General features: G+C 43.6%; 1 protein-coding gene across 1 annotated transcript; it reads left to right on the top strand.

The window, feature by feature from the left end:
- The first annotated feature begins 131 nt into the window (after positions 1 to 131).
- EIF3B (eukaryotic translation initiation factor 3 subunit B) lies at positions 132 to 27,995 on the top strand. Its single transcript, XM_053276585.1, has 19 exons — positions 132 to 846; positions 7,177 to 7,369; positions 8,337 to 8,456; positions 8,549 to 8,606; positions 9,191 to 9,319; positions 10,030 to 10,187; positions 13,554 to 13,685; positions 13,794 to 13,860; positions 14,686 to 14,732; positions 14,946 to 15,156; positions 16,177 to 16,249; positions 17,062 to 17,184; positions 18,252 to 18,330; positions 19,042 to 19,180; positions 19,637 to 19,762; positions 20,641 to 20,718; positions 21,140 to 21,248; positions 24,579 to 24,695; positions 25,368 to 27,995. Exons 1-18 carry the CDS (start codon positions 249 to 251, stop codon positions 24,680 to 24,682), a joined length of 2,544 nt encoding a protein of 847 aa, XP_053132560.1. The 5' UTR covers positions 132 to 248; the 3' UTR covers positions 24,683 to 24,695; positions 25,368 to 27,995.

The following is a 27,995-nucleotide window of genomic DNA, read 5'->3' on the forward strand; positions in this document are numbered from 1 at the left end:
TCTAAGTTGATTCAGTTTCCTGCAGAGGGCTGACGCTTAAAAAAAAAAAAACCTACCCTCCCCCGCCTTGGTGGCGGCCGGCCTCGCGAGGTTTGCCGCCGGGCTCTCGCGCACATGGCCCGGCGATAGGGAGCCTGCTCGTGCGCGCGCGCCCCCTTTCTGGTCCCCCTCCCCTTCGGGTGAGCGTCTCTCTCTCTCGGTGAGGCGAGCAGGAGGCCCCGCAGGCCCCCCGACGCCCCGCGTTGCCCATGCAGGAGACCGAGGAGAGCCTGGCGGCGGCCGCGAACACCCTCTCCGCCGAAGAGTCCGAGGAGCCCGGAGGCGGCGAGGCCGGAGGAGGGGACTCGGAGGCAGCCGGGCAGCTGGACGGGCCCGCGGCTGAGGAGGAGCAGGAGGAGCAGCTTGAGGCGAAGCCCGGCGCGGAACCTGAGGCGAAGCCCGGCGCGGAGGAGCCCCCTCAGCAGCCCCCGAAGGACGAGGAGAAGGAGGAGGAGGAGAAGGAGCCGGACGAGGGCGAGGATCGGCCGTCGTCTTCTTCGCCCGTCTCCGCCCCGTCGTCTGGGCCTCCATCGCCTCAGCAGGAGCCGCCGCCTGTAGCAGCCGCTGAGGAGACGCCAGCCGAAAAGGAGCCGAAGAGTCCCGAGGAGAAAGAGCAGGAGGAGGAGGAGGAGGAGGAAGAAGAAGAAGAGAAGGAGGCAGCGGAGGAGACGACGACCGAGGAGAAGGAGGAGGAGAAGCCTGAAGGGGAGCCAGAGGAGTCTGAGCGGGAGCAGCAGGAGGAGGAGGAGGAGGATGACATCTCCTTCAGCGACCCCGAGGACTTCGTGGACGATGTCGACGAGGAAGGTGGGTGGAGGAGGAAGGGGCCAAGGAGTTCCCTGAATGGGGAGCAGGGTTCTCTCTAGCAGGGATTCCCAGACGCTGTGGACTACAACTCCCATAACCCCCAAGCAAAGGCTGTTGTGGCTGGGGATGCTGGGAGTTGTAGTCCACAACATCTGGGAATCCTGGTTAGTAGAGGGGACATTGCTGGGGAGGCTGCTTGACAGAGGAAGCTGCCATCAGACCATTTGGTCCAACTAGCTCAGTATTGTCTACCCAGACTGGCAGCGGCTTCTCCAAGGTTGCAGGCAGGAATCTCTCTCCGCCCTCTCTTGGAGATGCTGCCAGGGAGGGACCTTGGAACTTAGATGCTATTCCCAGAGTGGCTCCAACCCCTGAGAGGAAGATCTTACAGTGCTCACACTTGTAATCTTCCATTCAAATGCAAACCAGGGTGGACCCTGCTTAGCAAAGAGGACCGTTCATGCTTGCTGCCACAAGAGGGAAATTCTGCTCCCTCTCACATAATACTACAGCTAGGGGTCATCCCATGAAATTAATTGCCAGGAAATTTAGAACCAACAAACGGACAGACGCATCGTCAATTTCTGGAATTCTGTGCCAGAAGATGTGACAGCCAACAACCTGGATGGCTTTAAGAAGGGTTTGGATAACTTCATGGAGGAGAGGTCTATCAACAGCTACTAGCTACAGGTCATCTCCAGCCTTAAAGCCAGGATGCCTCTGAGTACCGGTTGCAGGGGAGCCACAGCAAGAGAGAGGGCATGCACATATCTTTTGCCTGTGGGCTTCCCAGTGGCATCTGGTGGGCCACTGTATGGAACAGATGGGCTTCCTTGGGCCTGATCCAGCAGGGCTATTCTTATGTTCTTAAGAACAGCTCTCCTTCCCTAGACCAGCCCAAGCAGTGTTCCCTGTTAGAGGGAACACTGAGCCCAACTCATCTCCCTGCCCACTTTTCCTTTTCTCATTTTTAGGATGCAGTACATAGAGGTGGGTGTAAACCTGTGCAGAGGAGGTGCTCTCTTGCTCCAGGAGAGCTGGTCTTGTGGCAGTGAGGGAGTTGTCTCCTTTGCTAAGAAGGTGGTGTGCATTTGGATGAGGGACTACATGTGAGTGCTGGCAGATATTCACCTAAGAGGACGGGGTCAACTCAGCGGCACAGAACGTATTGCTTTGATGCAGAAGGTCCTAGGTTCAACCCCTGGCAGCATCATCCACAAAGCTCACTTTGTTTCCTGGGCCCAGCTCCTCTCCGTTCAGCTTATCTCGCAGGGCTGTGAGGATCGAATTGTGGGGAAGAACCATGTTCACTGCCCTGAACTCCTTGGAAGAGGAGTGGGATACAAATGTCATTGACAAATAAATCCTGGAATCCTGGGCACACTTATCTTGGAACCTTACAGCCTCATGATTCTAAAATTGACTCTGAAGATAATCTCATAGCTTTTAGGAAACTTGCTTTCAGGCAAATGGCTGACATCTAGACTAAACTACTCTTGAGTACTCCTAGTTAAACCAAGTATTCTTTTAGAGTAATTCTTGAGTAGTACTATTGAGTAACTGTCTGGATGTCAGCCAGTCTGTTTAGGATTGCAAAGGTAACCTGAGAGTTTGACTCGCTAGGGGATGCTGAATCCAAAAGCTATTTGTGCCATTGAATGGAGCAAAAATATAAGTATTGTAGCTGTTTCTTTAGTGGGGACCTGCACTCTTAGGACGGCCTGGGTAGCTGCATGGTATGACAGATGTGGGTGGGGGACTTTGATGGGGAATGGGTTGGAATCCCAATTCCATTACTAAATTATGACATGTTTCTGTAACACTTCAAAGGTACATTGTGTGCTATGGTTCTCATTTTGATTTTTTTTATAAAGTGACCAGTTGCTGCTCAACCACACTATAGAATTGTAACCAAAGAGCACATAAGAAGCTCAGCTATCCGGGCAGAGACTGTAGGAAAACAAATGCTTCTACTTTTGACATTGAGCATCATGGGTTGAGTCCTTAGAATGGTAGGCTGCTGGCATCTGAACAATTATAACTGTGTGGGGTATCAGTCTGGTACATAAGTTCTTGGCCAGAAGAATGGCTCCATCCTTCTCCCGAACACAAGCTCTGCACTTATGTTGCCGGGCATCTGCATGTGACATTTCTGGATATATGTTGATTTAGTTGCATTTATAAATAAAATTTTATATGAATGCGTGTACCAGTTGCAGGGGAGCAACAGCAGGAGAGAGGGCATTCCCATACCTCTTGCTTGTGCCACTATGTAAAACAGGATGCTGGCCCAAATGGGCCTTGTACCTGATCCAGCAGGGCTGTTCTTATGTACATCATAAGGCAAAGGCTCAAAGGCTTCCAATGCATCTTAAAGTGTTCTAGCCAAACAAGGAGTTTGTCTTAGCCTCAAAGGATGATTGCGTGCATTTGCATCTTTGTCTTTTGAATTAACTTGGCATATAAGAGTTGCAAGTTGATCAGATATCCACCACCAGCATGCCTTTTCTTCCAGGGCCACTTCTTGAGTTGCCGAGAACACTTGAAGGAATGGTTATTAATTGTTGCAAATAAAGATGTTTACTAGTGGGGAGATGTATACTAGTTTATGTTTGGGCAGTCATTTCTGCACATGTTTTACTTTTAACAGAAAACGTTAGAGCAAAAGAAATAATTTAGAAGTAGGTTTGGAGACTGAGCTCATAGTAAGTATTTCTGTGAAACTCTTTATTTAGACATACAGACTGCCATTTTTCAAGGGCTACAGCCACCTAATGGCGCAGTGGGGAAGTAACTTGCTTAGGGAGCAAGAGGTTGCTGGTACAAATCCCCACTGGTATGTTTCCCAGACTGTGGGAAACACCTATATCGGGCAGCAGCGATATAGGAAGATGTTGAAAGGCATCATCTTATACTGTGCAGGAGATGGCAATGATAAACCCCTCCTGTATTCTACCAAAGAAAACCACATGGCTTGTGGTCGCCAGGAGTTTCTTTACAGTTCATTGGAACATAGGAAGTTGCCATATATTGAGTCAGACCTTTGGTCCATCTAGCTCAGTATTGTCTACACAGACTGGCAACTGCTTCTCCAAAGTTTCAGGCAGGAGTCTCTCTCAGCCCTATCTTGGAGATGCCAGGGAAGGAACTTGGAACCTAGATGCTCTTCCCAGAGCGGCTCCATCCCCTGAGGGGAATATCTTACAGTGCTCACACTTCTAGTCTCCCATTCATATGCAACCAGGGCAGACCCTGCTTAGCTAAGGGGATAACTCATCTCGCTACCACAAGACCAGCTCTCCTCTCCTCTTCATAATAGGAGCACTTCTCAAAATAGGTTAGCATTTATCTTCTCCCATCCCCCAACCCCAGTTCACTGTCTCACTTCTTCACTTCCATGTAATGTGTGTGAGATTAGTGCACAAATACTATGGGATTTGATCGAACTTGCAATTTAATTCTTTGCTGCTATTAATACAGTCACACACAAAACTGCAAAAGAGACTGAATGTCAATGCAAGGAAACATGGCAGACAGATAATCTCTTTGCTATCTTCTTCCTACATATTATTTATAGGCATGTCTTTTCATACTCTGTATGAAAGGAAATCAACATTGGGCTGGATCAGACATTACATGGAGCCAAGATTAATCTTTGGTTTTGTGCAACATCACAAATCCTCAGAAGCACAAACTTTGTGTATGAGCCATGGCAGATTTCTACTTCCAATTGTGGTTGGAACAAGCCGTGATTGGTTGTGATGTCCAAATGACTGATTCTTGCTTATTTTAACCAGTTCTTAAAATAGAACTATGTTATGACCCTGCGTTTGAAATCTGGTCTATATTATTCTATATTTTAAAACTTCTGATTAAAATAAGCCAGGATCGGTTGGTTCAGACAATATAGCTTGTCTTGATAACCACAGTTGGGAGTAGAATTCTTTCCAGGCTCGTGTCCAAAACAGAGGGGAGAGCTTGTGCTCCCAAGTTTCTGAGATATCACATAAAAAAAGGTTTACTTTTGGCTCAGTGTGGCATCTGAACCAGTCCATTGAATGCTCAAAATACATTATGGAGATGATGTTTGTGCAGCATATCTGCATAAATGTTACCAATTTCTGCAGGTTACTTCAGTGATCTGTGAGAGGGATGCAGTGGCAAGCGAAAAGGGTGATATGAATATAACTGAAGGCTGTGACAAAGAGACATAGAGCACACAGGTCCATGCCTTCTGAAGAAACCCTGCATGTTTTTGCTTGTTATGCAGACTAGAAATATGCTCCTAAATATAACATTCTCATGAATCCAAAGTCTCTGCCAAGTGCTTGATTGTGCACAGAATTCTCTGATTATAGAGAAAGATGTATCACTCTTATGGTGGTCTTTGGAGAAAGATGTGTCACTCTTATGGTGGTCTTTGGCTTAAGAGTCTTTATTAGTTGAGCATGTCCTCTTAAGAAGCTTTTATTTATTTATTGGGTTGCATTAGCTGTTTTAATAAATAGCTTTTGCTAGAAATGTTTAAAAGCTTCCAACCACATTGACTGAAGATAAAACCCATTCAACAGATGTCTTGGATATTCCCCTTTCACTCATGCAAGAACACTTTTGTAGCCAAAGTGATCCTCCTGTTAAAACGGAATTTGAATTTTAATGGAGTCAAAATGTGTTTGACATGGGATTCACAAAAGAGTAAACCCAACTAGTAAAGGTCTAGATAATTTTGATTTCTGTGTATATGCTTACATTTTTTCCAGACATCTATAGGGGGAGATATGTATAGTTTAACCAATAGCTTCATGTTTGTGGCTTAAAACAACGCAAAAGCCAATTTGCTGCATCCCCCTTGAATCAGTTTTGACCAGAGAGCATATGTTGAAGTCAAAAGGGGTAGTTGCTGGCACTGTCTTCTTTACGCTCAGTTTCAACCTCTTGTCATCCCAAAATTCTGATCACAGTAATTGTCATGCGGTCAGAAGAGTGAATCATTTTGGCAGGGCTTCCACTGTTTTACATAGCATGGCCTCACAGTTTCAGTGCTATTAAATCCCTAAGAGACATAATTGACCAACTTTTTTTTTTTTTTGCTAAGGTAAAACTTGTTTCAGATGTAGTTTTAAATTGGGAATGTATATTATATATTGGAAGCCCCTAACTTACAAACGGGTTGTGTTCCAAAAGTTCATTTGTAAGTTGAATGTTCATAACTCGGAATGCATATGCCTCCCAAGAGCAACGACTTGTTTCTATGTGTGAGCTGGCGTTTGTAAGTTGAGGACTTGCTTAATGTAATATGTTATGGAGTTTTGTTTGTAAGTACGGATATTTGTAAGTTGTGTGTTTGTAACTTGGTGACTGCCTGTACATATATAAAAAGCATTCCTAGCAAAATATTTTCAAGCCATTATTATATAATTCAGCATGCTGGGATATTTTATTGACTTTGTGCATGTAACCATTCAGATCAAGACTGTGTCAAGAAGACCTGGCTTTACAAATTCATCATATCTTTTATTGTAATCCAAAGGAGAAATAATTGTAATAGGACAGGTGCACTTTACAGAAATAGAGGATGAAGACTGGCAGTAGTCCTATGGATCTGCTGGATGATTAGACTAAATGCCTTTTTGAAAGCAGGGAAAACCTGTTGAGCTGCTCTAATTAAAGGGGTTGAGCGTGTCTTTCTAGCTAACTTTAACAGCACTCATGCAAAGCTTTCAATGCAGAGGGCCATGGTGACTTTCACAGTGCTTTTATAACAGCATGCAGGGTGGTGGCAAACTCCACTGAAAGTGCTGTGGCAGGCAGAAGTGGGTGCACATCTTCAGACAGCTACCACACTGGCCTGCAAATAAGGGGAAATCGTGTGCAGCTGTTCTAAACAAATGTTTACCACTGAATAGCGCAGTAGTTGCACAATAAAGTATAGTATAATGTTTAGAAAGGTACATACAAATCAAGTATGTTCAATATTTTATGCTAAAGCTACATTCATTTCCATGGTAGCATTTAGAAGACCGATTACAACATGGACTTTGCACAGTGACTTTCTGCTAACTAAGGTAAAGTGCCATCGAGTCGATGTTGACTCCTGGCGACCACAGAGCCCTGTGGTTGTCTTTGGTAGAATACAGGAGGGGTTGACCATTGCCGTCTCCTACCCAGCATGAGATGATGCCTTTCAGAATCTTTCTATATTGTTGCTGCCCAATATAGCTAGCTAGCAGATGCTTAACCAGTCACAGTGAATGCAGTTGGCTTTCTTATCTTTAGATACAGTGGTGGGCTTGCCAGTCTTCACATGTCAATTTTGCTTTCTCTTCACAGAATTACTTGGAGATATTCTTCAGGAGCGTCCACAGGAGGCAGATGGAATTGATTCAGTGATTGTGGTGGACAATGTCCCCCAAGTTGGTCCAGATCGTCTTGAGAAACTAAAGAATGTTATCCATAAGATTTTCTCTAAGTTTGGGAAAATTACCAATGAATTTTACCCAGAAGCTGATGGGCAGACCAAAGGGTGAGTATAGAAGGTCCAGGAATTATAGGCTTCTGCTGGGAAATGGGGCTGAAATTGACTAAAGTTGAGCAGTTGCATATTAGAGAGGACACTGACAGAAATTGCTTCTGTGAGAGTGACAGTGATGTGGACCCAGTCTCTTGCTAATGCACATTGTACTATCCTTTGCGCGTGAATAGATTGGCTTTCTTATTAACATAATTTTTAAATTACTATGTGTTGTCTGAGAAAAGCTAAGTTCTGTTCCTAGGGAAAGCACATTTTGTATAGAATACATAATGTTGGCATAACTTTGCTTCTGATTCAGGTTTTCAAAAAAGTAAAGAGCATGGCGACTAGGGTAAAGCTCAGGTCAGAGGTCCAAGAGCTGTTGGAAGCTCTTGGTCCTTGCAAGCCACTCCTAGCAAGCCACCAGAAAGGATTAAGATCAGCTTGGCCCCAGTCATCAGACTAACAGCCTTCTCTTTCTTCCCATGAACTGTGTGTTGAAATACTTGTCTTCACTCTGATGTTCTTAAACTGAACTCCCACTTGTCTCTGTTTTCCCTAGTGTGTCTAGTTGGTTGCGCATTAAGTCTAGGCTCCTGCACAGGTGACACGTTATATGCTTGTGGGGCAAATGTGTGGAGTCTTAGTTTTACTATGCAGCAATTGCAGTGGTTACTCAGTTGCCAACAAAGTCAAATGTACCTTGTTTCAATATGGTGCATGCCACTTGTGAGAAAAGGGCTCTTGACAAAAGGTAATGCTGAAGCTGCTGCAGCTTCAGTCTTGCCATGTTACATGGCATTTGCTCCATTATGTAAACCAGTTTGGAAGATGATGGAGCAGAGTTGTTACACTGGGGTATGGCCATTTGCCACTGTTGAAATGCGGCTGAATTGTTTGGCTCAGTCACTTCTGTGGGTAGTATCCTGAGTGCTACTGTCAGCACTGACTAATCAGACTGCTCTGCATTTTGTTACAGGTATATTTTCCTGGAGTACATGTCTCCAACACATGCTGTGGATGCTATTAAAAATGCAGATGGGTACAAGCTGGACAAGCAGCACACTTTCAGGGTCAATCTTTTCACTGACTTTGACAAGTGAGTAGAATCAGGGATTCATCCTTCCTTTAAGAACAGAAGTTTGAGCATTTAAATGCAAATCTGCATAACCGATTTACTCACTCTTTCAGATACATGACAATCAGTGATGAGTGGGAAATTCCAGAAAAACAACCTTTTAAAGACCTGGTAAGACCCTCCTGCTTTGCATGGCAGAGCTTTTTAGAGCTCTGGCTCAATCACCAATTCCACATGAACGTTTTGGCTGACTGAAAGTTTTCCTCCCATCCAGTCCCAGGTTCATTTAGTCAGGGATGGGAAGGGACCCTGTCCTTGAGAATGCTTAGAGTGAGGAGGTCCACATTGCTGCCAATGATTTATTTAATAATGCTTAAGGTTTTAAGTGGCCAAGTAGCACACCTTGTTCAGCCAGCTCTGACTGAGGCCTGTTGGAAAGCCACGGGAGGCATAGGCAGGGGCAGAGCTCCTGAGACCTTCCCAACAGAGATGCTGTTGTATCCCTGATAGGAATATCAGACCCTCACTCAGTGGAGTGAATCTGAGGGCTCTTTGACCATTGGTGCCAGATCCACTTCTAACAAACCATCCATTTTAGGATTGTGTTAGCTCTCACATTCCCTTTGTCTTAGCCAGAGACATTTAAGGGGATGGGGGAGAATTCTTGCCCTCTAATAGAATTTTTTTCCCCCCATAGTTGAATTCTCATTGTGTTGTATGCTTATTTATTTGATTCACTTATTTTCCTTCTGCAGGGAAATTTGCGCTATTGGTTGGAGGACCCAGACTGTAGAGATCAGTACAGCGTGATCTTTGAATCAGGAGACAGAACCACTATTTATTGGAATGATGTTAAGGAGCCTGTCACAATTGAGGAGAGAGCTGTGAGTGTCTCTTGGAGGCTTCTGTATATACTGAGAATAGTCCCTGTACAATGGCTGTAAACAGGGAGGAAACTGGATGTGTAACGAGACTTAAACATTCAGTTGCTTTGTGTATTATGAGAATACACTGACAAATGGCATCAACTGTTTTGCCAGTGAAAATGTTTCACATTCTCATGACCGGGAGATTTCCCTCTCCAGAATGCACATTCTCTGGATAAATTGAGAGTTGAGTAAATGGAGTAAGTTTGTTTATATAGAACAGAATATTTATTTACTGATAAATTTGTATACTGCCTTACATTAAAACAATCCCAAGGCGGGATTCTCTTATGAGAGAAAGGGCTAATTTACTGCAATTTTCTTATAAATAAACAGAATCCCCATCCCACAATAACTATACTATCAGAAAATGATTTTTAAAAAGCTCTGTATGTTGCTTCTTTTAAACCAAGAAGCACAGAAAACTCTTTTATAAATCGGCAATTACAGTATACATAGTTCAGAAAGTTAAGGCTTGGAACATACCTAGTTGATAGTTTGTAAACAAGTTAACTTGCTTCAGTGGCTCATTAGGTGCCAAAAAGTAATAAACTACTTGTGACCAGGCTAGTCTAGCTCCAAATACCTTTTTTCAACTATTGGGTAAAATATGCCATAATCAAATGACTTGTGATCCGGTTGATATTCTGTGCTCTTTTGTTCTGCAGCGATGGACAGAAACCTATGTGCGCTGGTCTCCGAAGGGTACTTATCTGGCTACATTCCATCAGAGGGGCATTGCCCTGTGGGGCGGAGAGAAATTCAAACAGATTCAGAGGTTCAGCCACCAGGGGGTGCAGCTCATTGACTTCTCGCCTTGTGAAAGGTACTCTAGGAAACTATTCGCAAAAGGTGCCTCAAGAAGTAGATGTGTCGCATATTAGTTTTTATTTACATGCTTAGTTTTGATCTGTTTGTATCTGTAATCCTGTTTTCAAGAGCCCTTTCTATTAATAAGCAGTTGGTTTGGTCCAAACAACTTTCTCAGCATTTTGGCAGAGAAGATAAACTTCCTTGAAGCTGCAGAGGGCAGTGAAAATTTCAGTTGCACCATGCTTCTGAGACCCTCAAAAGCCCAGAGCAATTCCAGAATCTGTCCCCTCCCCTACTGAATACTTGTAATGAACACTGTCTCCCTCCTCCTACCCAGTTCCAAGGTTGGAAGAGAGACTGGGGCTGGTTTGGCTGCTGTGTGTGTGAGGTGTTAAGGGAGTGTGTTGCAAACACAGCAGCCGACCCACACCGCCCCCATTTCCAAGCACCTCATCTGCTAGTTGGAGCCAGGGATGAGATTAGGGTGTTGTTCCTGACGCAGCACTGCATGTTGGAGATGCAGTGAGAGATCAAGAACAGGGCCTGACCCCTTCAGGGGGTTTGGGGGAAGAAGGAGTGTCCTAGCAACCCCTGATATTTTTGGTAGGCCACCAAGGGCACCTCAAACCCAACTCCTGTGCCCAGCTGTTCCATTTAAAAATCAGATTTTATTCGTTCACCTTGGTGAATAACAGGACTGTAGTCCACTTTTAGTTAGAGCCAGTGCAAGTTTTTTATTTTAAAAAAATACTTTGGGAAGAGTCTTTTAATGAGACTTCAAAGTTGCTTTCCAGTCAGGAATAGGGATGTGCACAGAACTGGTCCAGCACTCCTTTTCTGGAGCGCCAAACTGGTTCCATGGACTGGCGGGAGGAGAGCTGGTCTTGTGGCAGCAAGCCTGACTTGTCCCCTTAGCTAAGCAGGGTCTGCCCTGGTTGCATCTGAATGGGAGACTTGATGTGTGAGCACTGCAAGATATTCCCCTCAGGGGATGAAGCCGCTCTGGGAAGAGCAGAAGGTTCCAAGTTCCCTCCCTGGCAGTATCTCCAAGAGAAGGCTGAGAGAGATTCCTGCCTACAACCTTGGAGAAGCCGCTGCCAGGCTGTGAAGACAATACTGAGCTAGATAGACCAATGGTCTGACTCAGTATATGGCAGTTTCCTATGTTCCTACGGTGTCTGAGCCAGTTTGAATGCGGGAGGGCTTTGTTCCCTTAAGAGGCAGGGAAGGTTCTGCCTACCTTCCAGCCTTCGTCTCGCCGCTCTTCTCCCGCCAGCACTCTCTCCAAAGCGGACTCATGAGACAGCAGTATCCCTCCTTGCGCCCCGTTCTGCGTCGCCATGCTAATGGCCGGTTCTGTGCACATCCCTAGTCTGGAAGTGACTTCCCAGAACCACTGATAGTTGGCACTGGGGTACTTCTGTGGCAACTCACTTCCCTTGCTTCAAAGAAACTGGTCATTTCACCTGCCCCACATCTTATAGCTCTCTCTTTCATGCCCCCCACTCTCAGCTACCCCTGCAGATCATTGGAGGTACTGAGGTCTTCTGTCATTGAAAATCTAATTGTAGGTGTGGTGTCTTTGAAATAAGAGATTTCGGAGATTTATGCTACAATTGAGGTCGAATCTCATTTCCTTACCTGTAATCTGTAGATATTCCATGTAGAGGATACTTAATTACTATCTAGAAGATGATTCTTGTTTGCTAAAGACTGAAGCTGTGGGAGTATCTCTAGAATGTTCTCCTCTTGTTAGCCTTTTAGCTATCAAATAGACCATATTGATAGTAGAGTCTTCAGAGCAGGCAACAAGACAGGTTTCATGGCAGTGGTTTCTCAGGGTAGTATCATTCCTTCACTTCTGGCTGCTTTGTTGCCTGTTTTTCTATACTGCATAGTTTCCAGAGCACAGCGTGGAACTAATATTTTGGACAGCTGCCTCAGGGATTGTAAATAGCTATTATGAAACTGGCAAGTGTCTTGTTAATTTCTTTTTGATACTTGGCCAAACTGAACACTGCCCAAATGAGAAGACCTGTCCTTTTCTGAGTCATGCGGACAAGAATATCTCTTGTCTGTTGGAAACAATCTCCTCCAGACTTCTAAAAAAAGAAAAGAAAAGAATTCATGAACCATGTCTGGTAAACACAAACCCTGCATTGTGGTGGTGTTACTCTAACAAGCTTCAAGAAGTTACTTGATTCTAAATAATACATTAAGATGTGCTTGCCGTCTTAAAAGATTATAAGATTAATACTGGCATTTGTAGGCTTGTTTATTCAGAATCAATTTCCTCTGAGTTCTTGGGGCTTAGCCAAATAAATGTAGATAGGCTTGCACCCTAAATTTTGTAGTTGGAAAGCATATTTCTGGAACACAGATTTCAAGCTGTAATTCTGAGCACACTTACTGAACACGTTAAGTGAACAAGTTGAGATTCAGTCCAGACAAAGCAGAAGTTCTGTTGATCAGTGGTTAATCTGTCTGGTTGAATGATGTTCAGATGGGGCTGCACTCTCCCCAAGGACCAGGTTCACAGTCTGGAGGTGCTCAGTCCTGTCACAAGAGATTGAAGTGACTTCTGGCTTGGAGCACCTTTTATCAACTTCAGCTGATATGCTATGGTTTAACCTCTCACTTAGATTACTGCAATGTGTTGTACGTTGGGCTGCCTTTAAAAATGGTCCAGATGCTGCCATGGGTCCAAAATTGATTATTAACTGTGGCTGGGCATTTTGATCATGCAATGCCAGTGCTTCATTGGCTGCACTGGCTCCCAGTCCATTTCCGGACCCAATTCAAAGTGCTGGTTTTAACCTTTAAAGCCCTAAATGGCTTGGGACCAGATTACTTGAAATAGCATCTTGCCCCATATGTTCAAACTCGAACATAAGATTTTCTTCAGAGGCCCTGCTCCAAGTGCCCCTGCCAAATGAAGTGAAGTAGGTGGCTAGCACCCTGTCTATGGAATTTGTCTCCCCAGTGAGGCTCCTCTGGCATCGTCACTTTGTTCTTTTAGATGCCAGGTGAAGACCTTTCTGTTCCTCAGGCTTAAAAATGATTTAAAAAAAACAAAGTTTTACAAATGTATTGCGTTTTCTATTGTAATTTGTTTTGTGTTATGTATTTTAATTGGATGTTTTTACTGTTGTTAGCCACTCAGAGAACAAATTGTTATTGGACAACTAACAAAGTTGTTTTTTGCTGTTAAAGAACAAGTCCCACTCAGCTTAGTGGGTCACCAGAGTAATCAGGATTACACTGTGAAAAAGATAAACCTTGCGTACTGGGTTGGTTTTAAAGCACACAAAGTTTAAAACTTGAAAGCACAGGAGTGTTTCTTTGGTCAATATAGCTCTTTCCCCCTCTGTTTGTGAAGGTATCTGGTGACCTTCAGCCCTCTAATGGACACACAGGATGACCCTCAAGCAATCATTATCTGGGATATCCTAACTGGACAGAAGAAACGAGGATTCCACTGTGAAAGTTCAGCCCATTGGCCCATTTTTAAGTAAGTTGAGATGCAATAGCTACTGACCAAAAACTGATATCCTTCTGTGCATGCCTTGTTATGGGGAATTAAAACAAGTCTGACTCGCTGAAATTTTCATTTGCTTAGGTGGAGTCATGATGGTAAATTCTTTGCTCGAATGACATCGGACACTCTTAGCATCTATGAAACACCTGTAAGCTTCTTTATATTGTGATACATTCTGTGAAATGCCTCTTTGCAATTAACATGTGGTGAAAGTAAAACACTTGCCCAGTAATAAGAGCAGAGTCCGTGCTAACCTGAAAAGCACAAGTCTCGTGCCCTGGAGAGTTCTGCCAGTCAGAGCAGGCAATCCTGGACTGGATGGACCAGTGGCCTTGCTTTGTATAAGGCAGCTTCATGTGTTTATTGCCTCTAAGGGGCCGTAACAGTGGTATAACACCCATTTTGCATCCAGAAGTTCAATCCCTTGCATCTCTAGGGAGGGCTGGGGAAGACCCCCGCTTGATGCCTAGAGAGCTGCTGTCATTCAAAACTGAGCTAGATTGATCAATTGTCTGACTCCATGTAAGGCAGCTTCATATCTTAACGTGAAAGCAGAAAGGGGAGGTTTGCATAGGAGAATCTACCATAGTGGGTGGTGGTGTGTGCCTAATGTTCTCCTGCCCACTGATTTTCTTTCCCTTGCAACCTCACCCTCTAATTTCCAGTCTCAGACCCTTGATGGAAGGAGAAAACAGATGGGAAACTGCCTAGGAAGAATAGGGAGGCTGAAGAACGCCAGTTGAACTGATACTGCAACTGTGAGCTTAAACTTGAGTTCTGGGGCAGTATTTACAATTCCACAAGGTCCTTTAGAAATCACGCTAGGAATGACTCGAAGTAAGATAGTGCTGGCATATGGTATTCCTCTCTAACAGTGGTGTTTAAATCTGATTTTAAACCTTCATAATTTAAGATAAAAGTGAGTGTGGGATTTGATACACTAAATCAATTTGATGTCTTTCTCTTGTTCTAGTCAATGGGTCTGCTGGACAAGAAGAGTTTGAAAATCACAGGGATCAAGTGAGTATACCTGTTTTTCCTTTTAGCTCTGGCCTCACTTGACACTGTCTTTATGGAAATAATTCCCTGTTCTTTTTAGAAATAACTTCCTCTCCTTTTCTGATGTCTGAGATCTGGATTTCATAAAAGCTGTCTGCTCTGTGCATGTGTGCGTGTTTTACATGTCTCAGACTACTAAACTGTTGTTTCTTACATTTGCTTTACACCTTGTAGAGACTTTTCGTGGTCTCCAGGTGGCAACATAATTGCCTTTTGGGTGCCTGAAGACAAGGATATCCCAGCCAGGGTGACATTGATGCAGCTGCCCTCCAGACAGGAAATCAGAGTGCGGAATCTGTTCAATGTGGTTGACTGCAAGCTACATTGGCAGAAGAATGGGGACTATTTGTGTGTGAAGGTAGACAGGACTCCCAAAGGCACACAGGTATGTGACTTCTAAGCATTTATTTATTTTATGAAAAGATTTAATATACCACCCAATCCACAGACTCAAGGTGGTGTACAAACAAGAACAGCATCCGAGATTTAAAAAATTAAATTAAATTAAAAGAGCAAACGCCTGGTCCAAAAGAGATTTCTTCAATAAGGTTTTAAAGTGTGAAAGGGAGGAGGCAGACTGAATCTGAGGGGGAAGAGAATTCCATGGTACTGGTTGGTTTTTTGGGAACCCTTTCTTTCGTTTAATCAATACTGAGATATTGAGTAGGCTTTTCTGCTATGCACATGGCTTTAAGAACTTCTTGTTGAAAAGCATTATATACTGTAAATATTATAATCAAGAAACGTGGACATCTTCCTCTGCTCACAAAATCCAGTCTGAATTTTCCAGTTCTATTCTAGCAGCACTGAGGAGATCTTTCACTCACCAGAGTTTTTGCTTTTATTGAAGTCTGTAGATAAATGATCAGCACAAGGCCAGCCCTAGCAGGTCCTCCCAGCCGCCCCCATTTGGGATTCAGAAAATCTGATGATCTACTACAGATTGCCCAGAGATTTACCAGTAGATCCCATTCTGTCTTATGCCTGCTCTTCCTGTGGATCTCAGTTCCTGCATTGCAAAAAGGCTTTTTTTGCTAGAAGTTGAAGAGCAGAACATACTTGCTGCAGAACTCCAAAAATAAGCAGAGGGCAGATTATAAATAAACTGCTTTTCAATTTATAGGTATCTAAAATGTGGCTGAAAATTGAAAAGCTCCAGTCATCATGGGCTTGTAAGATGCCACACCTGTCTAGTTTGCTTTTCTTTGCGGTACTTTGCAGTTCGTTCTGTGCTGGTAGAGATGAATCAACTATTCTGATACATCTTCTAGAGTCTGTCTTGTTTTCTGGCACCTGAATGCTCAATCACAAACTGCAAAAGATGGCTACTTTTGCTTTAAACACATCTCGAAAGTCCTTGTCAGTGGAGCTGACATGACTGCCACTTTTTTCTCTCCCTTCCCAGGGTGTAGTGACCAACTTTGAAATCTTCCGCATGAGAGAGAAGCAGGTTCCAGTTGATGTAGTCGAAATGAAAGGTAAAGGGACATGCTCCATATAGTCCCCGCTGGGTAATGCATCACGTTTTCATCCGCTGGGGTTAGGGGAGGTGTATGTTTGAGTCTGCATGCTTTTGGTGGGGGAGTACTACTTATATTAAGTGTTTAATTTGTAAACCACCCAGAGATTTTATATGGGACGATATATAAGTGCAGTAAAGGTGAAATACAAGGTGTGGTGTGATAGAACCAGCCTTATAGGTGCTATTAAAAATAATAGAAGTAGCACAGAGTGCATTAAATAGTAAGAGAAAGGGAAATGGGTATCATGGGGTTGGCTCTGAAGGTACTAAGGTCTCTTTTTGGGGAGCTGTGTTTTATGTATTACATTTCTATCCTGCTTTTCTTTAAAGCAGGGGTAGACAACCTTGGCTCTTCAGTTGTAGTTGGACAACTCCTTCCATCATCCCTATTCTGGTGATACTTCTAGAAGATGTATCCGAATAGTCCCCTCATCATCCCCAACCACAGTTTATTGTGATGGGGATTATGGGAGTTGTAGTTCAACCACAGCTGGAGAGCCAAGGTTGTTTCCCTATGCTTTAAATAGTTTAAAGCAGCATTTGTGAGGCATCCCAGCCTGACTTTGCTTCAGCAGTGTTCTTGCATCATGTGCCTCCAGAATCATGCCCTGTGGATTCCGAACATCGACTGCACCTGTGTGAATGAGAAGCCTGTTCAGGTTTTCTAATTGTCTCTGGTCTTGGAATTTCCCGATCCCATCTAGAGCAACAAATGGGTCTTATCCATGCAGCGTCACCAGGCTAATTTTGAGTTTTTCTTTCCTGCAGAAAGCATCATAGCATTTGCTTGGGAGCCAAATGGAAGCAAGTTTGCTGTGTTACATGGAGAGACACCTCGGATCTCCTGCTCCTTCTACCATGTGAAAAGCAATGGGAAGATCGAGCTTATTAGTAAGTAGAGTTCAGTGGCCTCGCTGAGGGTGGAGTTGTGTCATTCAACTATGTGCCTTTGCAGTTCTGATCTGGATTCCACCTGCCACCCCACAATTGCTATTCCCCTAAACCAGGACTTTTTAGCTTTAGCCCTCCTGCAGATGTTGGCCTACAACTCCCATAATTCCTGGCTATTGGCCACAGTGGCTGGGGATTATGGGAGTTGTAGTCCAGAAACAGCTGGGGGCGGGCAGAGTTGAGCAGGCCTAAACAAACAGGACCAGACAGAGTTGTATTTAGCTTGGAGCGCTCCCCTCTCTATCCACTAGGAGGCAGGATCGTTTACAAAGAAAGACCTGGCTGAGCTCTGAATTAAGGGCATCTTTTGTTTTCTCCCTAGGGCAGGACTCTCAAACATGGCCATTGTGGGTGGTGATGGGAGTTGTAGTCCAACATCTGGGGACCCAAGATTGGGAATTTGTGCCCTACAGAATAATTTGAATGTGGAATTAAAACCAAGAGCAATGATTTCTAGCCTGCTTTTCTGTTAAACAGTTTACATAGTTTTTAGGCATGTCCATGGTGTTAAGTATATATACCATGTTGAAAGCAAATATGAATTGTGCAAGCTTGCCATTTTAAATAGGGCCTGCACAGGAGGCATTTCTGGTGGATTGCACCCACGTTTCTTAAAAGGCCTAAAGTGGGGGAGAATCTGGCTCATCCTGAAGTGCTGATTCCCATCTCTGGTAAACATCATGGCAAAACCTTGGGAAGGAAACCCCTTCTCAGGATTGAGGTGTTTGCAGGATAGTGCAATGGGCTCCTAAAGCTCTCTGGAAATAAGGTGAAGCAGTGTACTGCAGATCAGTTAATATGTAAATAATATATTCTCATTGTGGGTGCTAAGACTTCTTCTTTAGATGAGAGATAATTTAATCTGGCTATTCCTAATGTTTGAGAAGTGCAAATGGAGGTTTCACCAGGAGTATAACTATGAAGACGGCAATAGAGAAATAGTAGGTAAAAACTCTTGTTGTTGCTGAGATGGGGTTATTAACTTTATTCACACTGATTTATTTCAGAAATATTTGACAAGCAACAGGCAAACACGATATTCTGGAGTCCTCAAGGACAGTTTGTGGTGTTGGCTGGTCTCAGGAGGTGAGTGCTACCTTTTGACAAGGCTAGGGAAATATATGGGTTGGAAATGCAAAGCTGTGTTTTCCTTCAGTCCTTGATATTCTGCTACTGAACAGTCCTCTAGAAGTGCTGTTTAGGTCTCTTGTAGATAAAAGATGTTTAAATATAATTGAAAATATCAACACCTGATGTGTTCCAAGTTTAAAGCGTCTTCATCAGGAGATGTTAAGAATTAGAAATCAGGCTTGCATGCAGGTAACCTCATCAGGTGCATGTAGTTAATCTCAACTTGAAACCAATTCCAGAAGGGTAGCCATGCCAGTCTGTTCTAGCAAAACTAACCAAGAGTTGAGTGGTATCTTAATGTTAGGCTGTAACCTTATTGTTTAAAAGTTTTATAAAGTTTGATTTCTGTTAGAAATAGAAATCAGGAAGTTAGTTTTCTTTACTATAGATTTTTTTTTTTCATGTATAGTATTTGAAAGTTCCCGCTTCAAGAAATGGGGTTTACCAAAAACAAATGCGTCTGCAGCTCTCCAGTTTGGAGATGAAACCTTGCTTCTTCATTCAGTGTTGTGCTGTAGACTGCCTGGAGACTTTGGTAGGGGGCGGTATGCAAATTCATTAAATAAATAAATAAAAATTCATGCCCTGGCATCTAAGCAGTCTTTCCTAGATCGCTTCAGAGCTTTGAAAGGATGTGCATGTATTTTCCTTTGTTTCTCTGTGCAGCATGAATGGTGCCTTAGCATTTGTTGATACATCAGACTGCACCATGATGAACATTGCTGAGCACTACACAGCCTCAGATGTGGAATGGGATCCAACAGGCCGCTTTGTGGTGACTTCTGTGTCTTGGTGGAGTCACAAGGTACTATCAAGGCTTCTTTCTTAACTACTTCCACTTAGAGCCTTCAAAGAGTCAGCTGCATTTATTTTAGCTTGAATAACTTTGATTTGTCCTTCCCTACATTATCTGATAATTGTTTCTTCTTTCCTGCTTTTGTACCTCAGCCTTTCAGTAGGCCAATATACTGGTTTTGCTCTTACTGGAAGAACTTCTAGTAAATGAGAGACCACCATTTAAGGGCTTCCAGAGTGTGTCTGCATACCTGATGTATGCTCTGATGCACACAAAGAGAATCGCTTAGCTAACATTTACCATGTACAAGTGAAGGCATTATTTAGTGAAATTTAGAAATGTTAATACCTTAACTCCAACATAAAGCTGATGGGTGCTCTCCCAGGTTCAGTTTTGTGTTGTGCTGTGGCAGCTACAGAATTCTGCGTTCCTAATGGCTTAGTGTTACTGAAATGTCTTCTCTAGGTGGACAATGCCTACTGGTTGTGGACATTCCAGGGTCGTCTTCTCCAGAAGAATAACAAAGATCGGTTCTGCCAAATACTCTGGAGGCCCAGGCCACCCACATTGCTCACCCAGGATCAAATAAAGGTGCCGTGTCCGTTTTGATGTCTGTCTTGATGTAGCTTGTTAGGGTTGATGGTCAGTGTGTAGAGCCCAATATTGGGGAAGCCTCTCTGGTACTTGGAAATTATATGGTAGAAAGCAAAGTTGAAGCTGGCCTTAAACTAGAGATAAGCCAGTTACGAATGGAATCCTTCCTGGTTCCATTCGTAACTGGCTTGACAAACCACAATTTCCAATATATCCATAAATAACTGGATTTATCTGAACCCATGGTGGAGCTTATGCCCCTGATGGCCTTGGGGTCATGATGGAGTCTTATCCTTCCTCCAGCCCCTTTCACTCCCACCCACTTCCTTGACTGTTGTTCTGTGAACGGGAGGGAGATATCACCTTCCAGTGGCCACCTTTCATGGGCACCTGGACTGCTACCCCAGCAGTGACCCAGATGCCAGTCATTCTGAGAAATTTTATTTTCACGGGACTGCCACCATTAAAAGCTTTGGGAAAGTTGCAGCTCTCAGAGCTACCAGTATCTGGGATCACACTCCAGGTGCTGAGGAGTGTGGGGAGAGACAACAAATGTTTATATAACGCATTTCAACAAAAGTTTCCAAAGCAGTTTACACAGAGAAATAATAAATAAGATGGATCCCTGTCCTCAAAGGGCTCATAATCTAAAAAGAAACATAAGATAGACACCAGCAACAGTGGATAGGGCCAGCTGGGACCAGTTATTCTCCCTTCTCAGAATAACTTGGTAGGCTGGGAGACGTAGAAAATATATACAAAATACTCAATTTTCAAAATCTGAAACACTGCTGGAATATAAATTTGCAGAGTTATTGAGAGCCACTGGTGGCAGTTGATAGGCTGATTTCCCTTGTCACTTTCCCTTGTTACAGCAAATCAAGAAAGATCTGAAGAGATATTCCAAAATTTTTGAACAGAAAGACCGTCTGAGCCAATCTAAAGCTTCAAAGGTATGCTGCTCTTGGAACATGAATGGCTGAAAAGTTGCTTGGAACTTGTTTTTTGTTGTCTGGAGAAATTGAGGCTTTAGCGCAGGAGTAAATTGTGGTTGGGGATGATGGGAGTCGTAGTTCAACAGCTGGAGAACCAAGGTTACCTACCCCTGCTTTAGTGGTATTTAGTAGTGAAATTTCTATGTAAAAGCCTTTCCTCTTTTCTGGCCGAAATCTTCTTATAATAAACTTTTCAGAGCATCAAGCGTTCTGATGCATTGGAGAAAAGTATGTCTGATGTCTTTTGCTAGTCTCCATCAACTAACTTCCAGATCAGTGTGATTCAGGTTACAGGTTTTTTTTCCCAGCTGATCATTGTTGGTGAGGTTCCTGGCTGCATTTTGACAGAAGAATTTAATAAGCCCCTTGTCTTCTACAGGAACTGGTAGACAGACGGCGGACAATGATGGAAGAGTTCAAGAAATACCGCAAGATGGCCCAGGAGCTATACATGGAGCAAAGAACTGAGCGGTTGGAGCTTCGAGGAGGTAGGCTGAACAGACTCACTGGTTGCTTGGGAAATATTCTTAACTGGCTATTCTTATTGGCTAAAATAACCTGAAATAGTCACACAAAGATAGGTACCTGTTTCTGCTACAGGAGAAAAATGTTGACAAGGCTGTCACTTAAAGGGATTACTGGTAAACTGAGTAGTTAACTGGTAGCAGAGCCTGGACAGAACTAATAGGCAGGCAACTCCAAGGGTGATGGAATCGGGCATGTTACCATTGTTTCAATGACTGTAGCCCCAAACAAATTTTCAAACAGATTTTCAATATACCCACAGGCAAGAGAAGAGAATGCTATAAGGCCATACTTTTACAAAACCCTTAAATCTTATAGATGGTGCAAAATGCACCAGTAATGGAATCATAATTTTTGGACATTGTTTCTGATTCAGTAACTGATGTATTTTGCATGTTTCAGACACTACAGTATTTAAGGGTTTTGTAAAAGTATTGAACTATTATAAGGAAATGATCTTAGTTGTGATCTGGTATCCTTCACAACGTGGGGTTTGTGCCTGAGCAATAGTCCCTATGGAAGGAATTTTAGCTCCTTATAGCATTCTGGAGCTCTGCCCTTCACACGCAGAGCGTGCTCAGCACTTCCCAGCTCAGTTCCTTCTTGACTGCTGTCGTGGACACATCCCTCAGGATTTGCTCCTTGTCCTTGGTGCCTGAAAGGCAAAAATTTACAGTTTGCTATTGTCCCTTCTGACCTTGGACTGTTTCCCTGACTTTTCTTTGCCTTGTGTTCTGGCCTTGTCTCTATGGACTCTAAAAATACTTTTAAACGCTTTTCTCTTGGCCCGGGACTCTCTCCTCTTCAGACAGGCTCGACCTCTGCCTGCTTTGCTGAGGGGAAGATGACAACTCACACACCTGCAAAATTTGTTTATTGTTTTCTGAACAAACTCAGAAGAGCAGGGAATTGCATTTGAGAGTGGCCCTTTACGAGCAGTCCCACCTACCCGAATGCCATGATCCCCTCTCTCATCAACACTATTGAAGTTGGGCTTGACGTCAAAACCATCTCGGGCATTTCTGAGCAAGCCACCTTCAAAAAAACCCAAAGACGTTGGGATGACCACCACAGGCACCATAAGAAGCAGTGGCTACAACTTCTGTTGCCACAAAAATGATTCTGGGCTCCCTGCTATGGTGGGACTTTTCCAGAGAATTTAACAGCAGGCATACCTTTTCAGCCTCCTGTTCCCTCAATGACTGTCACAACAGATGCCTCCCTGAAGGGCTGGGGGGCTCATTGTTTGGGGCTTCATGCACAGGGTCTCCAGAACCACAAACTCCATATAAACCTCCTAGAACTCTTGGCTGTTCTCTTAGCTCACAAGTCCTTCCTACCAGTCCTGAGAGGCAAAAACGGTCCAAGTCTTACTGGACAACACAACCATCATCACTTACATCAACCATCAGGGCAGCACAGTTTCCAGATCCCTCTGCAACCTTTCCATTCAACTTTAAAAGTGGTCAATAAACCACCATATCTACCCAATTGCTCTTCACATCAAGGGCGGCAGCAATGTCTTGGCGGGCAATCTCAGCCGCGAAACAGATCCGCCCTGCCAACACGAATGGGAGGTCAACCACGACATCCTCTCCAATCTCTTCCTATGTTGGGAGTCTCCCCAAGTGGACCTCTTCATGTCTCAGCACAACAGGAAATGCGCCCTCTTCTGCAGTAGGCAGCAGTAGGCAAGGACTCTCTGGGAGATGCCTTTCAAATCCACTGGAACACACATCTCTACTACCTTTTCCTGCCCTTCCCTCTCCTGCCAAATCTTACATCACAAAACCAAATGCATAATATTCACACTGTGCTTGCTGAGGCAGCCTTGGCTTCCTCTGCTCTTATGACTGTCTCGAGGTCTCCATCTCCATTGCCACCAGAGCCCCGACCTTCTCCCACAGAACAGGGGCCCAGTGCCCCATCACAGCCCCCAAACATTGAACATGATGGCCTGGAGGCTGAACTTTTAGACCAGATCTTGCTCCACAAGTGGAAAGCCATAATCAATTACTCCTGTAAATGGAAAAGATTTACAAACTATGCTCAGACTAAAGCCTTCGACCCAACTTCCGCCTCTGTACTTGAGGACTTTCTGCCTCAAGTTCTCCTGTACTTGACCTCCCTAAAACATACCAGATATTCCAACTCCTCTGTCAAGGTCCATATATCAGCCCTTTCTGTGATGCATAAAGGATGTGATTCTAAAAAAACCTTCCCCCTACCCACCCAGAGAGCAAAACGTTTCTAAAAGGGCTCAACAGTCTCCCCCCCCCCATCTGAGCTAAGAACTAAGGACTTTAGAAAGTCCGATAGACTCTTAGTTACCTCCGAGAGTGCCCACAAGGGCCAGCCTGTCTCGCATCTGTGGTTTTCCGAATGGCTGGTCCAACTCCTCTCCTCCTGTTACGACAAACAAGGCATTAAGCCTCCTAGCACCTCCAAGCCCATTCAGCTAGGGCAGCGGCCACCTCTGCTGCTTATTTATCAGGCATTGATTATTCTGAAATTAGGAAAGCAGCCACCTGGTCTTCCAACATGCCCTTTGTTAAACACTGTGCTTTAGATAGCTACTCTGCGGCTGAGGCAGGTTTTGGGCGGGCTGTACTAAATAAAGATCTGCAACTCTTCATCTTCAGACCCTTCTCCTTTTGGGGGGAGTCCACTAATCGCCCATGTTGTAAAGGATACCAGATCACCGCTAAGATAAACAGGTTGCTCACCTGTAACTTTTGATAGTTTGGTCATCCGGTGTCATTCACAACACCCACCCAGCCTCCCCGCTTTCCGGATGTACCTTGATTATTTTATGAAGTCCATTCTGCACAGCGGCCATTCAAGAACTGAGCTGGGAAGCGCTCTGCCACTGAAGATACCGAGTACGTGGAAGGCGTACTTTAGAGTGCTATGAGGAGCTAAAAATCCTTCTGGAGGCACTATTGCACTGACATAAAGCCTATGTTGTGAATAATACCAGATCACCAAAGGTCAAAAATTACAGGTGAGCAACCTGTTTGTCTCTTGCCAGCGTGTGTGTGTTTATGTTTGTTTGTTTGCTTGCTTGCTTATTAAATAAATAAATAAATAAATAAATAAAAACTTGCTTATGACTACAGTTATTGAACAAGTGGTGACATGCCTGATTCAGTTACCCTTGGAATTGTCCTGGTGTCAATGAGATGGCGGTTATAGCTATGCTTTAACATGATTACAGATTCATTTTTATTCTCAACTACATTTGTTTACCTTCAAGCCATTCCAAATCTAATGCCTCCTCTCTCTCCTTTCAGGAGTGGACACAGACGAGCTGGATAGCAATGTGGATGACTGGGAGGAGGAGACTGTTGAATTTTTTATCAATGAAGAAATTATTGCAGTTACAGAATCAGAGTAATCCGGAAGCCGTGGTAAGAGATCTTCAGCTTGTGCAGCCATGGGGAAGTAGGGAATGTGAAGAATTAACTTGCAATATAAAAAATAAATAAATTGTGTGTTTATCTGTTGCTTGGCCTAGGGGTTTAGCGAGGTAAGCATGGAAACTGTTGCCAGCTACCTGGATTGATAGGAGAGGTTCTGTACATGTCAGAATGCATGCTGTATCTGTCAAGGAAGAGGCTGGCAGAAAGGGACTTGGACTGAAGGATAGAACATTGTAACTGGTTGTGCTTTGAACTGTGCATTTCTTGGAAAGGACCATTGTTTGCTTTTTGTTCATTTTCTCTTTATGAAACAGTAAATCAGAGCCACGCAACTTCAGCCCTCCTGCAGATGCCGACTTGCAACTCCCATCATCCCTGACTATTTGCCACTGTGGATGAGGATTATGGGAGTTGCCTTCCAGAAACAGCTGGAGAGCCAAAGTTGTGAAGCCCTGCAATAAATCCTCTTTCTTTTTGAAGAACTTTCTCTGTTGAAGCAACACCCCATGTCTAAAGCATTGCCCACTAGCAAGAGCAGTAGATAATATCGGAGAGGTTGGTTGAAGATAAATGGTGGCAGCAGATACAGAACTATCAGAGCGAATGTTTGTTTGGATGCTGAGGGTTGCAAGTAACCACTTTCTTCTCCCTCTTTTGCAGCACCACCATATCTTGTACCAAGAAGGGATTTGCTCGTTTTCAGAAGGTCTACACAACTTTGGAATTTTTAAAATCCATATTCTTTCTATGGACGGTGAATGCACTGGATTTGTTCATTCTGACACATTGTAGTGCCTTCTAGTCCCCACTGCCTACAGCGGGGTCATTTGAAAGGCGCTGCTTTTAAATTTTTATTCCTTTATTGGAGGAGGGTTTAGTTTAATTTTTTAAAAACCTACCACCAGTATTTGCTGCTTGACGCTCCAGCAGTGCTCCCTCGTGGGCAGCTTGGGACGGTTGTCTTTCTGAGCATAGCCTTGGTGCACCTTCCAGTGTCTTGCTGCAAACGCACGATGCTTTCGTTTGCTGAGGAATGTTCCTGTGTCCCGAGCGTCCAGGTGGGTGTTGGCTTTTTGCAGGGAAACATCAGCCAAAGAACAGTTCTTCACGCGATGCGCTTTAGTGTGCTGAAGCAGCACTACAGTGGGCTTTACCCTCCTCCATTCAGATTGTGACAGGATCTCTCCATGGGTTGAACATTGGAAATAAAGCAGACCTATATGCTTAACAAAGGCGGCTGTCTGTGTTGTCTTCAAAGTGGTTTGAAATGGGCTGGTAGCAAGAACCTCTTGCTGTCTGCAAATTAATTGGCATTCATGTGATTTCATTTCCCTTTTCCTTCATGCCCAAATGCCAATCCCTGGGTTATACTTAATGGCAAGGTGTATATAACATATGGCACTAGCAAAATCCAATGCAACAGAGATTCTGTTTGCAAACTTGGCTTGTGTCTGAGTGGGAGGCTCTCACAAAGTGCCATTGAACAAATGAAGGAGTGCATGTATTCATTGCCTGATGTGCAGTCTGCGTTGCTGACAGATGGAAGTGATACCTACAGCTGCTGGATCAGCTCTATCGAAGCAAAGTTCTTGTAGCAGAATTGTGAAAATGGGAGCTCTTAAGGCAGACAATTGAACGTCTCCCATCAAAATGAGCTTCTTCCATAGAGTTGACCTTACAAGTACCCAAGAAAAGGAAAAAACTCAAAAAGTTTCATTTCTCAGCAATAGGCCCATGAAAGGATGTGGTTTCAACTGCCTCCTATTTAGCCCAGTTTTGATACTGCGTATCACCAAAGCTTTGAGTATAAGCTACGAAATATTTAATGTGTGTGTCTCCTTTTTGGTAATTGACTTGGTTATTTTTTCAGACCAAATAAAAGTAGAAAAATAATTGCATAATGTTAGAAACCTAGATGATGCTTGTTATTGGACCTGTAATGGGAGCAAACTTTGGAGTTGCACAGATTCCAATGTCTGTGTTATATGCCACTAGTAAGTCCAATAAAAGGTATTCACTTAATACCATTGGACCCTATCCTTGTCCATTCTTCTCAACATTCAGTAATAAAGAGTACGTTAAGCTGGCTTCAATACAGCAGCACATTATATAGAAGGTGTTCTGGACTTTTAACAGAAAACAGGCCATTCTACACTTGCTTTCATTTGACCTACTGACTGCTCCAATGCATGTCATGAGCGGAATGTAAAATGTAAATAATAATAAAAACAATAATTAATAATGATGCACACTCAGAGGTTTTCCTCTAGCAGCAGTAGTCCTGGGACCAATCTAACTGTCCAGAAAAAGCTTATGACGCAACCTTCCTGGGATTGTCCAATTTCAGAATGGCGGTCGAAGGACTGTATCTTTGAATGTGTATCAGAAAGTCCCTGTAACTTAGGAAGCTATTATGTCAGAGTGAATAGTTCTTGTCTACCTTTCTGCTATGCTAGTCGTCTACATTTGAGCTATTTCGTGGGGGAGAGGAGAAAGTATTCAACCCTGTGATTTCTCCCATCTACACTCTGAAGTATAATTTTTCCATAGTGGCTGCAGCACTTGCCTTATCTGTATGTGTAGATTGGCTCTTGAGAGATACCATTTTAAAATCAGTAGGTGGAACAATGCCAAACAATGATTAAACCTTTAGACAACGTACAGAAGACAAATGCTTCATTACTCATGGGAGAAGTCTCTAGGATGCAAGTGACTGGTTCACGATCACCCCTCAATCTACCACATCTCGGCCATGCACCCTTGATGCATTGTTTCCCTTCCAAAGAATCTGCCTTTCTCTTAAAGTGTTTGCCTTAGTGATGCAGGGGTTTAGGGCTACTATCGCTCTTGTGATGAGAGGTAGGTAGGGTGGTCATGCTGAGAACCTAGAAACCAGCTCCACATCATGAGGGCCAGTTCTGCTCTGTTTGCATTCTTGTGTCTAAATAGATTTTGTCACAGGAATGATCTCTGGTTAATTCCTTGGAGAAAAATTATAAGTCTTTATATACAAACTATGTCTTCCATAAAGATCATAATGCACATAGCTATTCCCCTTCCTACATATCACGTAATTTCTCATTGCTTGTTACTTAGTGAAGCTTTGTGTGTGTTTTTAATGTTTACTGACCTTAACCAATATTTGTAGCATTATTTGTTTTTTAATACCTTTCACCTGTCAAAGCAGTTCACATTTATTCAGCTGCAGGATCCACCTTACTAAAAAGAGCAGTATTTACACTCGTTTTGTAATATCTTTGACAAAATAAAATTTCCTTCTGCAATGGA

This window comes from Hemicordylus capensis, chromosome 13 (genome assembly GCF_027244095.1).
Source record: "Hemicordylus capensis ecotype Gifberg chromosome 13, rHemCap1.1.pri, whole genome shotgun sequence".
In the NCBI taxonomy this organism is placed as follows: Eukaryota; Metazoa; Chordata; class Lepidosauria; order Squamata; family Cordylidae; genus Hemicordylus; species Hemicordylus capensis.

Bases quoted from the DNA above. Each gene is read 5' to 3' on its own strand.
- EIF3B (XM_053276585.1), top strand. From the start codon at position 249: ATGCAGGAGACCGAGGAGAGCCTGGCGGCGGCCGCGAACACCCTCTCC. The intron at 847-7,176 runs GTGGGTGGAGGA...TTCTCTTCACAG, and splicing joins GGACGATGTCGACGAGGAAG to AATTACTTGGAGATATTCTT. The intron at 13,861-14,685 runs GTAAGCTTCTTT...CTCTTGTTCTAG, and splicing joins TTAGCATCTATGAAACACCT to TCAATGGGTCTGCTGGACAA.